The sequence below is a fragment of the Aquarana catesbeiana genome, linkage group LG05 (assembly GCF_042186555.1).
Source record: "Aquarana catesbeiana isolate 2022-GZ linkage group LG05, ASM4218655v1, whole genome shotgun sequence".
In the NCBI taxonomy this organism is placed as follows: domain Eukaryota; kingdom Metazoa; phylum Chordata; class Amphibia; order Anura; family Ranidae; genus Aquarana; species Aquarana catesbeiana.
The window spans coordinates 614,885,385-614,899,688 of record NC_133328.1 but is presented as its reverse complement, the minus strand read 5'-3'; the positions used below and the strand labels follow the sequence as shown (position 1 = coordinate 614,899,688).

Below are 14,304 nucleotides of genomic sequence, written 5' to 3'. Positions count from 1 at the left end.
AGCATGTGCAGAGTGCCTTCAAGGCTCTGTATCATCAGCAGATGGATTGGGGACTGTGGAAGAAGGGGTGGATCAGAGAAGACCGGTTCAAACAGCCGTTTTACACAATGTAGAAAATTAACCCCTTACGTTCCACAATGAGTATAACAAGCATGCTTTACTGCATAACTGCTCAACCTGTGGCCCTCCAGCTGTTGGGAGACTACATCATGCCTCTAACTTTGGGATTCATGCTTGTAACTAAGGATGAGCTCCGGCGTGTTCGCACACCCCACGTGTAGAGCCCGCCAGGAAATCGGCACGGCGCTGCGCTAATCACAGGCAGTGAGACATTGTCCTGATGTGCGGCTGCAGAGATCGGGAAATGTCTCACTGCCTGTGATTAGCGCAGCGCCGTGCCGATTTCCTGGCGGGCTCTACACGTGGAGTGTGCGAACACGCCAGAGCTCATCCTTACTTGTAAAGTCTCAGCGTCTTGCAATGCCTCATGGAACTTCCACAACAGCTGGGGGGGGGGGGGGGGCCCAGGTTGAGCACCCATACTTTACTGCATATACAGACTGATTTTTACTATTGTGGACTTAGTAACACTTTAAGGGATCCTTATCTTTCCAAGGATCCTACCAGAAGGGCCCAGCGAAGTAACCCTTGTCTAGGTGTATTATGCAGAAGGAGGGGGTCCTAAAAATGCCCACCGCTCATTTAGTCCTTATTTATATAACCTTATTACATGTGGTCCTTTGGTCTTGTATGGACCTTGTACAAAACAAGTTTAAAGATCTGAAGGGAACATGTGCGCTCAAGCTTTTAGATACCCATAGACTCGGGTTAGACAGCATATTTCTGCAGTTACTATTATTTTGCACAGAAGTTGCTTATCATGTGAAGAGGAAATCGTCCTTGTGATTGGAGGTCCTTGATGTTTGCGGGGAAAAGTACTTTATGACTTGCTGACTTTTCAAGTAGTGATTTACCACATAAAACGGCCTTTATTTTGTTAGTGTTTCAGTTGTTCATGTGTGGTTCATTGTGCACATTGTAATAAAGTATTTTCACTTTTTTCCAGGCCTTAGATCAAGACAGAAATGCGTTACAGAAAGTGAAAAAGTCTGTGAAAGCCATTTACAATTCGGGACAAGGTAAGTGCTAACAAACGCCCTTATAAAAGGTGAATGCCTAGTTTGCATGTTGGGGTCGGCTACATTTCAAATACTGCCTGTGTAGGCTTTATTCACACGAGAACTTAACACCTCTGCTCTGTGAATGGGCCGTGCCTTTAAGTGGTCATGTCTGTGGGAACATAGCAGCAGCACTGACACAGCCGCTCATCCCAATTGGACAACCATGTGGGTGAGGGGTGCCAAATGCACACTGTCTGCATGTAGGTCTGTTCACCTCCATGCCTGTCAAATTGGGACAAGCGGCTGTGTCTGCCCAGCAATTGCATTTCCATAGACATGAATGGGCTACCTGCACGCAGCACCTGGTGGCTCCAGCACAGCCCATTCACAGGCCCAGGTTGTAAGTGCCCATGTGATTGAGGCCTTACACTCAATATTCCAGCCAGCATATGGCACATTTAGACTTTTTCCAATGTTTATTTCACTTTAACTGGTTTGCTGAAAAATTCAACTTTACCTATTGACCTCCAGAAGATTTACCCCCCCTTCGTGACCAGGCCACTTTTTGCGATACAGCGCTGTGTTACTTTCACTGACAATTGCGCGGTCATGCAACGCTGTACCCAAACAAAATTGTTGTCCTTTTTTCCCAAAAATAGACCTTTCTTTTGGTGTTATTTGATCACCACTGCGTATTTTATTTTTTGTGCTATAATGCTAAAAAGATTTTTTACTTTCTGTTCTAAAACACCAATAAATAAAAAAAATAAATAAATCCAATTTCTTCATGAATTTAGGCCATTATGTATTCTGCTACATATTTTTGGTAAAAAAAAAAATCTCAATAAGCGTATATTGATTGGTTTACGCAACCGTTATAGCGTCTACAAACTATGGCGATCAGCGACTTATAGCCGAACTATGATATTGTGGCAGACTATCGGACAATAACTGAAACTTTTGACACTTTGCAGGAACCAGTGACACTAATATAGTGATCGGTGCTAAAAATACAGATAAGTTTACTGTTTGTATCACAATTGCTGTAAATTCTTTATAATCTTCAATAAAATATTTGAAACAAAAAAAAAAAAATACAGATATCTGCACTACATTAACTCAAAAAGATATACTGTATTTATCGGCATATAACACGCACTTTTTCCCCCTGAAAATAGGGGCAAATCACGGGTGCGTGTTATACGCCGATAGTGTACCTCGGAGGGGAAGGAGGGGGACGAGCGCCGCGGGAATTCAGAGCCGTCATCTCCTGTATAATCGACTCTCACACGGCTCTGACGTCATACACCATCCCGCCTCTGCCACCGGCATTGGACCAGTGTTCTGTCAATCACAGGAGCTGCACCGATGGCGGAGGAGTGTATGTGACTGCCTACTGAGAGCCGAGTAAACAGGAGATGACGGCTCTGTGATTTCCTGCATGAGAGATGGTGAGGCTGCAGATGGGCATCAGGCTACATTGATGGGAGATGGGCGCAGATCAGGCTGCAGATGGGCGCAGATCAGGCTGCATTGATGGGCACTGACCTTTATTTTGCTTCAAAGTGGTTTATTTAGAAAAAAAACATTTTTCCTGAAACTTCCCTCTTAAATTGAAGGTGCGTGTTATACGCTGATAAATACGGTATTTCTTGTCCTTTACTGGCTTTCAGTGCTTCACCTTGAGCATTGCAGACTTTGACTTTCCTGATTTGCCTAAACTTCCAAAGGGATATGTTAATTCTTTTGCCGTGTTCTGATTGCTTGCGTGCCAAAATAGACTCCTCCAGAAAACAGTATTTTTTTTTTAAAGCACTTAAATTCATTACTGTCAGAGTGCTTATTGTTAATGGGAAAAAGAAGCCGCTTGGCAGCCTTGAGAAAGCACAAAACCATTGATCCACTTTAAATATTGGGTGCATTGCTGAGAGTCGTCCTTGAAGAAGTGGTTTTTCTTTGGATTTTAGAGCATCAGAATATGTGTCAGTTGCAGACACAGAGATGTTTGGACTGTGAATGGTGGGGACTTGTGGTCCTTTTTTTAATTTTATTTCATTTTTTTATTTTTTTGTTGATAGCCATAGTTTGAATTATTTGTACGTTTGAGTGTCAATAGATGAATTCCATAGGTGTGGTATATTGTTCCAATGATCCAGCTTTGACCGATGTAACTGTGTATGTTAACATAACTGGCTGATGTCCCTGGAAATCACGGATACTTCTGTCATCTCCATTTGCTTCCGGGTCCCGTGCTGACCAGTCAGCCTTGCTTAATGCATAGTGAACACAAGAGGTCTGCCGCTTGGCACAGGTGCCATTTAGAGAACGCTTTTCACTTTCTGAATGAACGTTCTATGATTGGATAAAGTGGAGAGGCAGGGTGGGACCCTAAAGCAAGTGGAGATCACTGGAGTGGCGGTGTGTACTTCACTGATTTCCAGCTTCCAGGGGCATTGGGCAGGTATGTTATATATATTGTTACATTGATCCAAGCTGGACTGTTATAACTATGTAACAATATACCATGCCGAAGATTCATCTTTAAGTTATTAGCTTGTGGCTTGTTTGGGGTTTTTTCCATTTTAGCAGGAACTTGATTAATGTGTAGGCATCAGTGGCGACTGGTGGGCTTTTCTTCTGGGGGGGGCAGCAAACAGCCAGCATTACCCCCTCCCCACACCAGGGGTGGCCGCGGGGGTCACGGCACTGTCAGCCAGCAGCGCGCACACACACGCACGCCATAGGAATTCATCTGCCCGGCGTCCTGAAAGGGGCCGGACACATGGATAGGGAGGGCGACTGAGGTTTTGGGGGGGGGGGTGGCGGCGCCCGTGCGCCCACAATGCATGGGCCGCCACTGATAGGCATGCTGGTTGTACTGAAATTCATTTATCGATAATGGGGGGATAGATAAGTGGCAGTGCTGGCGGGGAGTTGGGATGAGTGGCAGTGCTGGGGGGATTTCTGATCAGCCAACTTAGGTGCTCTTGATCAAGGTCATCTGCTGATCTGAAAACTGTAGTGGAGACTTTCAATACCAACTATGATCACAGGTAGTGTTACTCACTGGGTCTCTGACTTCGTGGTGTCTCGTAGCAGTGACACCCATGCCGAAATCAGGAGATAGGGTCTCCTCCAGCCTCTCCCACTTTACATTCCTCACCAGTCAACTGACCTCTAGTCTCTGCCCCCCAGCCATGCTGTGACCCGAATGGACGACTGCAAAGAGGCCAGGGACAGCCCTGCTGGGCAGCTGCAAAAAGGTTGGGAGAGTGGTGCGGGATTCAGGAACAGCCCAGGATTCGGTGACCCCTGGCAAATCATCATTCGACCCCCCCAGGTTGAGAACCACTGCTGTAGACATATATCTGTGTTGTCACTGGTCAGTGTGAAAGTGGCAACCTCAGCCTGGACTCCAACCAGAACACGCTCCTAATGCATTTCGCTCCACCCCTCTGAGCTTTAGTTATTGAGATGACCGTGGTAATAACTGGCAGTGGACACTGGCCCTTGGTTTGCCCAGCAGTCTGGCTTGTGTGCCCCGTAGTGGGTCTGGGTTTGAATACACCATGGTCTTCAGTAGTAGTGGCTGAGGTATGATAATGGTGCTGCTGGCATTGTACTTCAGTGACTTTGGACTACACAAGCAGCGGGCACTGTTCTGAAGAAACCAGAAAAGACATGTATGTACAGACCAGGAGCTGAATAATCATTTATTAAAGGGACATTTTGTACATTTGTTTTTCAAGCAATTAGAATGAGGAATAAAACACAAGGAGCTTATGTTAATGAGTTGTAATGCTCTTAGCGCTGTAGCTGCACTGTTTTAGAGAGAACCAAATATTCCTGTAATGTAAACTGAACAGTCCTGTCCCTGTTACTTGTTACTGTGCTTGTTTTGGTGGTTTAACATTGCGGGCAACCGTCTGCAACTCCTCGCTGGTTTTTCTTATTTGTAACCATTGCTGTTCTGTACCTGGCACCGAGGCCGGTCATTTTTCAGCTAACCCCCGCCCCTGGCGCACACAAAACATTTTTTTGAGGGGTTTCGGGGACTTATTTACTAGGTATGGACCACTTCATTTAACAGGTGTTAGGCTATGCTTGCTTTGGTTGTAGGATATTTAGCACATCACCTAGTTGTCATTGTTTTACATTGCACAGAGAAGGAAAGGCAGTGCAGTAACTCACCTTTTAAATGTTGCCTCCACACTAGGGATGCACCGATACCATTCTCTTGTACAACAAGTAACCGATACTTTTTTTTTTTTTTTAGTACTCACCAATACCAATTACTGATACCTATCACAACTATTTTGTTTACACTTCAGCTGTCAGAAATGGTACAAAGCACTGAAAAGTTATTTACAAATGTAGTCATTTATTTTTTTTTTTGTGCTTTTTTTCAATGTGAAATATGTAAATATATGTTAAAGGTGTAAAAATATTAATGAACCTAGCAAACACAAAAAAGTTTTAATAGTTCATAACATAGAAGTGAAAAAATCTGCAGGAAAATAATTAAATGGCGTATTTACGGCTAAGTAGAGTAAATTAAGGGTTAATAAGGGGTTAAACAGGAAAAAACACATTTTCATGAATTAAAAAAAAAAAACTAAACACTAAAGTTAGCTCAATGTTTTTGTATAATGTGATCGATGATGTTACGCCGAGTAAATAGATACCCAACATGTCATGCTTTGAAATTGCGCACACTAGTGGAATGGTGACACACTACGGTACCTAAAAATCTCCATAGGCGGCGCTTTAAAAAAAAATATAACGGTTACCAGGTTAAAGTTACAGAGGCGGTCTAGTGCTAAAATTATTGTTCTCATTCTGACGATCTCGGAGATACCTCACATGTGTGATTTTAACACCATTTACATATGCGGGCGCGACTTGCCTGTGCGTTTTCTTTGCTGCACAAGCTCGCAGGGACGGGGGGAGCATTAGAGACTTTTTTTTTCTTTCTTTATTTTTTTTACATTGTCACTTTTGAAAAAAAATACATTTGATGACTTTTATTGCTGTCACAAGGAACGTAAACATCCCTTGTGACAGTAATAGGTGGTGACAGGTACTCTTTATGGAGGGGTCAGGGGTCTAAAAGACCCCAAATCCCTCCTTTGCACTTCAAAGTATTCAGATCGCCAAAAATGTTGATTCTGAATTCTGTATTTTTTTTTTCAACTGCACCATTGGCAGCCGAGTAAACCAAGTAAACTGGAAGTAACAACACTTCCGTTTTTACACTAAGGAGACTGGACCGTTCGCAGCTTCCTTTCAGTCTCACTCTAGCCTGCGAAGTGCCGGATCGGGTTACCCGGTGGGACGGGAGGCCCGGGAAGAGCGGCGGAAGGTGCGGGAGGGGGGACGTACCCTCTCGCTCCTCCGGGATAACAGCCAAGTGGCTTTTAGCCGCATCGGTTGTTATCCCTGAAGAGCTGACCGTCCGCTCTTAAAAACGGCAGCTGCAGGCATCATCCTGGTATAACCCCTGAAAGCCGAGGTTGCATATGTGCGTACGCTCGGCAGGAAGGAGTTAAATTGACTTCATCTGCAGATCGAAGTTTATCCCTTTGATCTGTAGATGAAGAAAAACTGGAAAATACAAAAATAAATAATGTTTCTTTCTATCTTTCTGTTTCAACAGCTGAGCAATGTTGTTGATAAACATTGCCTGGCTTTTTTTTTTTTTTTTTTGACAGCTCCAATTAGGACTTCAGTTTGCTCTCCAGCTGTCAACAGGGAAACCCCACTGACAGCTGAATGAGCAATCGGTTGTTAAGGACGCTGCGGCCTTTTCCTTAACAACCGATAATTGCTGGCTTTTAACTCTACATTTGAGCTGTCAGTGGGGGAATCCCGCTGAAGGTTAAAGAACCGAGCCTCAGGTATCGGAGCATTTGCACGAGTACAGATACTTACTCCACACGGCTCTTATTAGGGGTGCAACGGATCAAAAAACTCACAGATCGGATCGATCCTCGGATCAGAGTCACGGATCGGATCATTTTCGGATCAGCAAAAAAAAACGAAAAAAAAAAAAGACAAATCTTGTTACACCCACAGGAGTTTTAGATTTAAAAGCTATTTTCCACACAAAACGGAGCTTATATGCATAAATACAGTATTTGTAGATCGGACGGACTGTTTAGATGTTAAATTTTAAAAGCAGCAGCAAACCTGCTGACCTTACATGGTTGCTAATGTGACAGAACACCTCTGATTTTCACATTTAACATTAAATGTGAAAATCAGAGGTGTTCTGTCACATTAGCAAATACTGTATTTATGCATATAAGCTCCGTTTTGTGTGGAAAATAGCTTTAAACTCTAAAACTCTGGTGGGTGTAACAAGATGTCCGCTTGCCCCCTTCTAACTCTATAATTACAGTACTGTGCAAGGGAGTGTGGGGTGTAGCAAGATGGCGGCGACAAAACGTCACTTCCTGACGATACAGCGGCCGCCCCTGGGTGTATCAAGATGGCCGCCGCTCCGGAGCTTGGCCAAAGCCGCGGCCTTTGGCACACCTGCGATCCGCGGAGGTTGGCCCGAACGGATCAGTGACGATTCGTTGCACCCCTAGCTCTTATATTTCCTCCATACAGTTATTAATAAATCTCAATATAAATACTGCCCCCCCCCCCCCCCCCACACACACACACACACACACACACACACACACACACACACACACACACACACACACACACACACACACACACACACACACACACACACACACACACACAGAAACAAACACACACGCACACAAACACACTTTTTCTGAACAGTCACATGACCACAAAGCTTTGGCAAGTGTTGTCAGTCATTGCATCTGATGGACATGCATTTGCTCAGGGCCAACAACGTCTTAGCATTATGGATGCCCATGGCATGACATCACTGTCCTAAGGATTCAGCAGGGTTGTTGCCCCTACACAGACGTCCTCGTCAAAGCTTTCCGGTCATGTGACCGCTTGGAAATAGAAAATTGGAAAATGAGGGGGGGGGGGGGGGGATACAAGAGAGGTGGGTAGGCAATATTTAGGGGACTGTGTTGCCTTTCTTTATATTTTAAGTGATATTAGAGAGCAGGTGCCACTGTTCATTTCAGTTGCAGAAAGTAAATAGTTGATAAGCTGTGCTCTCTCTTTTGCAGTAATAAATGACGATTGAGCAGAATCATTGCAGTGAGGAGAAATATTAATGTCTCCCTGGTTATTTTCTTATTATGAGATTTATTTTAAACCCTGATAAAAGAATCATGCAGTGGATAGCGGGGACATGAAAGGGGTGAAGTTCATGTCATCTATTCCGGTTTCTTCGTTGCCTTTGGGTTCAATATGAGTTTATCATCAAATATAAGGTTTTCCGATGTGTCTGTTTATGTGAACAGAATGGAATATTCAATGGGAATGAGCCGTATTTTTAGATTTGGTTCTGATGTTATCTTAAGTGAGGCCTGTTGTTCACGAGGGCCTGGCAGTTGAAGATCCACTGGGAAAGACTGGAGAACTTAAGTGTTCTCAGCTCTTCATTTGTTCACAAATAGTTTTAACAGCCATCAGATGTTTTTCTTTAAGCTATTGTAAGTATGTGATAAGCATGTAGTAAAAGACAAGTTCACATCTTAAATTACCTTAGTCTGCCATCCCTGGCCCCTAATCTTTTAAAGCCCCACCAGGCAGCTTACTTACCTCCCCATGACAGTTGTGGCCTTCTCTGTTTGTTTCCCCAGGGCATTATCTTTAGTGTTGCCTGCACCTATATATTAAATGCTAATAGACTTGCTTGGGGATGTTCTTAGCCTGAAAAGAGAAAACAAATGCAGCCACCATTTGTAAGGGTTGGTAAGCTGCAGCATATTTTATTTGTGGGGTTTAGATTCCCCCTCTTTTTTTTTTTTATTGAGCACATGAGTATACACCAATGCTGTAATCATAAGCTCCTATATTACATTTTGTTTATGTATGGTATCAACCACAATTTTTCTGTTATACATTAGCACTATGCCTGTTTATTCAGCAAATTGATTTCTACAATAGAGAATACATTTATGCCGCAAGGCACATCAAAACGAAGGTTTTTGCTGTTTGGGTCTGACAGACAATGCAAGGCTGCTTAAAGTTACAAGAGATGCCTGTTGTGGCAGTAGCTTGGAGTCCTCCACATTATCATTATTCATCACAAAAAACAAATGTGTGTCCTTGTTGGCACATCAGCAGTCTTTATGTACATGCTAAAAGATTTGCGAAGTCCACAAGCTTAAGGTAAACTTTACAGCAAGCAAACTATTCTAACCATAGAACTAAACATTAGGACAGCGTTCCTCAACCTTTTATCAGTCTCAGCACCCTTTAAAAGCATGCAAAATCTTATAGCACTCCAGTCTGAAAGGAAAAGCAGTCCTGCTAGATTAGAAAACCAGTCATGTTTGTACAGAGTGCAGGGGTCAGGAGTAAAAGTAATGTATAGTAGAGTTCAGAAGTGTGGAATATACTGTACAGACTTATTCACATACACACATACATATAGTGCCTTGCAAAAGTATTCACACCCCTTGACATTTTCCAAATTTTGTCATGTTACAACCAAAACAAATGTATTTTAATATGTGATAGACCAACACTAAGTGGCACATAATTGTGAAGTGGAAGGAAAATTTATAAATGGTTTTCACAATTTTTTACAACTATCTGAACAGTGTGGTGTACATTTGTATTCGGCCCCTTTACTCTAAGACCCCTTTCACACTGGGGCAGTTTGCAGCCGCTATTGCGCTAATAATAGTGCCTGCAAACCGACCTGAAAGTGCCGCTGCTTTGCATCCAGTGTGAAAGCCCCGAGGGCTTTCACAGTAGAGCGGTGCGCTGGGAGGACGGGAAAAAAAGTCCTGCCAGCAGCATCTTTGGAGCGGGGAAGGAGCGGTGTATTCACCGCTCCTTCCCCACTCCTGCCCATTGAAATCAGTGGGACAGCGCGGCCATACTGCCGGCAAAGCGCCTCTGCAGAGGCGCTTTGCGGTGGTTTTTAACCCTTTCTCGGCCGCTAGCGGGGGGTAAAGCCGCCCCGGTAGAGGACGAATATCGACGGTAAAGTGCCATTAACAGTAGGGGCGCTTTACCGCCGACCCCGCCCCAGTGTGAAAGGGGCCTTATACCCCTAAGAGAAATCTAGTGGAACCAATTGCCTTTAGAAGTCACCTAAATAGTAAAGAGTCCACCTGTGTGTAATTTAATCTCCCTATAAACGCAGCTATTCTGTGAAGCGCTCATAGGTTTGTAAAGCCCCTTTCACACTGGGGCCGTGGGGGCGTCGGCGGTAAAGCGCCGCTATTCTTAGCGGTGTTTTACCGTCAATTTCGCGGCACTATTCAGCCGCTAGCGAGGCGCTTTTACTCACGCTAGTGGCCGAGAAAGGGTTAAAACCGCCGGCAAAGCGCTGCTGCCCATTGACCTCAATGGGCAGGAGTGGTGTATACACGCCTCCTTCACTGCTCCAAAGATGCTGCTAGCAGGACTTTTTTAGCGTCCTGCCAGCGCACCGCTCCAGTGTGAAAGCCCTCGGGCTTTCACATTGGAGACACAGGAGCGTTTATTTCAGGGCGCTTTGCGGGTGTTATTTTTAGCGCTGTAGCGCCTGCAAAGTGCCCCATTGTGAAAGGGGTCTTGGAGATCCTTAGTGAACAAACAGCATCATGAAGGCCAAGGACAACCCCAGACAGGTCAGGGATAAAGTTGTAGAGAAGTTTAGAGCAGGGTTAGAATATAAAAAAATATCCCAAGCTTTGAACATCTCACAGAGCTCTGTTCAATCAATCATCTGAAAATAGAAAGAGTATGGCACAACTGCAAACCTACCAAGACATGACCGTCCACCTAAACTGAGAGGCCGGGGAAGGAGAGCATTAATCAGAGAAGCAGCCATGGTAACTCTGGAGGAGCTGCAGAGATCCACAGCTCAGGTGGAAGAATCTGTCCACAGGACAACTATTAGTCGTGCTCTCCACAAATCTGGCTTTTATGGAAGAGTGGTAAGAAGAAAGACATTGTTGAAAGAAAGTCATAAGAAGTCCTATTTGCAGTTTGTGAGAAGCCATGTGGGGGACACAGCAAACATGTGGAAGAAGGTGCTCTGGTCAGATGAGACCAAAATTGAACTTTTTGGCCTCAAAGCAAAATGCTATGTGTGGGGGAAAACCAACACTGCATATCATCCTGAACACACCATCCCCACCGTGAAACATGGTGGTGGCAGCATCATGTTGTGGGGATGCTTTTCTTCAGAAGGGACGGGGAGATGGATGGAGCCAAATACAGGGTAATCTTAGAAGAAAAGCTGTTAGTCTGTAAAAGACTTGAGACTGAGACGGAGGTTCACATTCCAGCAGGACAACGACCCTAAACATACAGCCAGAGCTACAATGGAATGGTTTAGATCAGGGCTCTCCAAACTTTCTAAACAAAGGGCCAGTTTACTGTTCTTCGAACTTTAGGGGGGCCAGCGTGTAGCCAGTGGGATAGAAAATGTCCTGGCATCAATGGGGGTAAACAGCGCCCCAATCTTTAGTGTCTGTCAGTAGGAGTGGGAGGAATAGTGCCCTTTGCTTGCCCTTATTTGGCCCCCGGGCCACAGTTTGGAGACCCCTGGTTTAGATCAAAGCATATTCATGTGTTAGAACGGCCCAGTCAAAGTCCAGACCTAAATCAAGTTTAGAATCTGTGGCAAGACTTGAAAATTGTTGTTCAGACTCTCTCCATCCAATCTGACAGAGCTTGAGATATTTTGCAAAGAAGAATGGGCAAAAATGTCACTTTCTAGATGTGCAAAGCTGGTAGAGACATCCCCAAAAAGACTTGCAGCTGTAATTGCAGTGATGAAAGGGGGTTCTACAAAGTATTGACTCGAGGGGGGGGGGGCACCATACAAATGTACCCCACACTTTTCACATTTTTTTTTGTAAAAAAAAATTGAAAACCATTTATCATTTTCCTTCCACTTCACAATTATGTGCCACTTTGTGTTGGTCTATCACATAAAATCCCGATAAATGACTATTTACATTTTTGGTAACTTGACAAAATGTTGAAAATTTCAAGGGGTATGATTACCTTTTCAAGGCACTGTGTATATATATATATATGTGTGTGTGTGTGTGTATGTATATATATATATATATATATATATATATACACACACACACACACACACGCGCACACACATACATACATACATGCAGCCTTTTCAAAAACTTCAGATTTACCAAATCTGCATGAAAATGTTTGGAAGGCGAAGCAGGTCGGGACTCGGGAAAGCAGCCTCCTCCCATCCTTTTGCCCAAACTTAGGTTTGATGGACACACAGCTGTCACGGCTCTTCCAATTGTTACCCTAATCGAGCTCCCACTCTGTGCCGACATATAGTTCAGTGCTTCTTTGCTTCCATATTCTAACCCAGAATTATGCACCAGACTGCTGGTTGAGAAAAGCTGCATTAGACGCCTTTCACACTGGAGACGTTTTTCAGGCGCTTTAGTGCTAAAAATAGGGCCTGTGAAGCGCCTGAAAAATGTCTCATCTGCAGTCCCAGTGTGAGAACCGGGTGCTTTCACACTGGGGTTTTGTGCTGGGCCTGGGAGGACGTTAAAAAAAAAAAAGTTTTGCAAGCAGCATCTTTGAGGTGCTTTAGACGTGGTGTCTACACTGCTCCTAAAGTTCCCTGCCCTCTGAAATCAATGGGCAGTGCCTGCAAAGCGCCACGGCAGTGGCGCTTTGCAGGCGCTTTTAACCCTTTATTCAGCCTACTAGTGGGGGGTTAAAAGAGCCTGAAAAGCGCCTCTAAAACTATGATAAAGCGCAGCTAGCGTGACTGCGCTGTCAGTTTGAAAGGGCTCTTAGGGCAATGGTCTAAAGCAGGGATATGCAATTAGCGGACCTCCAGCTGTTGCAGAACTACAAGTCCCATGAGGCACAGCAAGACTCTGACAGCCACAAGCATTACACTGAGAGGCAGAGGCATGATGGGAGTTGTAGTTTTGCAACAGCTGGAGGTCCGCTAATTGCATATCCCTGGTCTAAAGAATACAGCGCAAGTATTCACAGCACTTCACATTTTTTCCACATTTTGTTATGTTACAGCCTTATTACAAAATTAAATTCATAATTTTTCTCAAAATTCTACAAACACCACCCCATAATGACAACATGAAAGACGTTTGTTTGAAATCTTTGCAAATTTATTAAAAATAAAAAATGAAAAAAAATCACTAGTACATGGTACAGCAGGCACATATCGGGGATATGAAGTCTTGCGGTAACAAACGCTTTAAATCTCAGGAAAAGTTTGGGCTACCATAACCATAAAGATGAAAATGCAAACCTATACATGTCTGCTGCCTGTTTACAGTGTGCCAGATTTTTGGTGCTAAAGAACCTTTGCCAAACTCTCAGCACCAATGTGGCAAACCCATTTTTTTATTTTATTTATAACTGAAGCTGATTGGCTGCAGTCACCGTTCGACTGACTTTTTTTTTTTATTCCCACCACTCATCTCCTTTGGTTTCTCAATGGAAGTTTGTTGAGGTGGATGGTGTTGGCAGAGCCACCCACAGCTGGAATGTCAGCTGGGAATTGGCTGAATCTGGACCCCGTATATCCTCAGCATTGGAGCTGCTCAGTCAGGCTGAGGTCAAGTCTCTGTGTTAGCTGGTTAGGTTCCTTCACTCTCATTTTAACAAACTGTCTCTGCAGCTCTAGCAGGGCAGGAATCTGATGAAGTAAGTTGTTGGAAAGGTGACCTTACATGATTGTGCTTTGCAGTACAACCTGCTTGTTTGTTCCTGGAGTTTGCATAGCTTTTTCTTTTACTATATAAAGAGGTGTCTTGATGCTTTTGGCGTCATGTCTTGTCACACCGGTGAGTTCTCTGCTGGCGGCACATTAGCTGCAGAATCACTGAATTTCAGCTTGCAGTTCTTTTAATAGGCATTGCACTGCCTAAAACGTTGCAAAATTATTCATGACTAGCCAGATGCCATTGGGCATAAATAAACACCTTTTAAAAAATAATTTCCCTAGTGAAGAAGCATCGAACAAGAGAAAAGATTGTTGGTTTGCAGCCAGGGTTTCGGTGCTGTAGGATAGGGTGAGCCAAGTTCCATCTACAGGCAGTCC

The 14,304-nt window shown here is 44.1% G+C and overlaps 1 protein-coding gene across 4 annotated transcripts in view; it reads left to right on the top strand.

Moving 5' to 3' along the window:
- ASAP1 (ArfGAP with SH3 domain, ankyrin repeat and PH domain 1) overlaps positions 1-14,304 on the top strand; it is a 411,321-nt gene that overhangs the window by 258,482 nt on the left and 138,535 nt on the right. For all 4 annotated transcript variants that reach the window (XM_073632258.1, XM_073632260.1, XM_073632259.1 and 1 more), the window contains one exon: positions 1,067-1,139. In XM_073632258.1, coding sequence (XP_073488359.1) covers positions 1,067-1,139 — 73 coding nt within the window. The remainder of the gene's footprint in view (positions 1-1,066; positions 1,140-14,304) is intronic.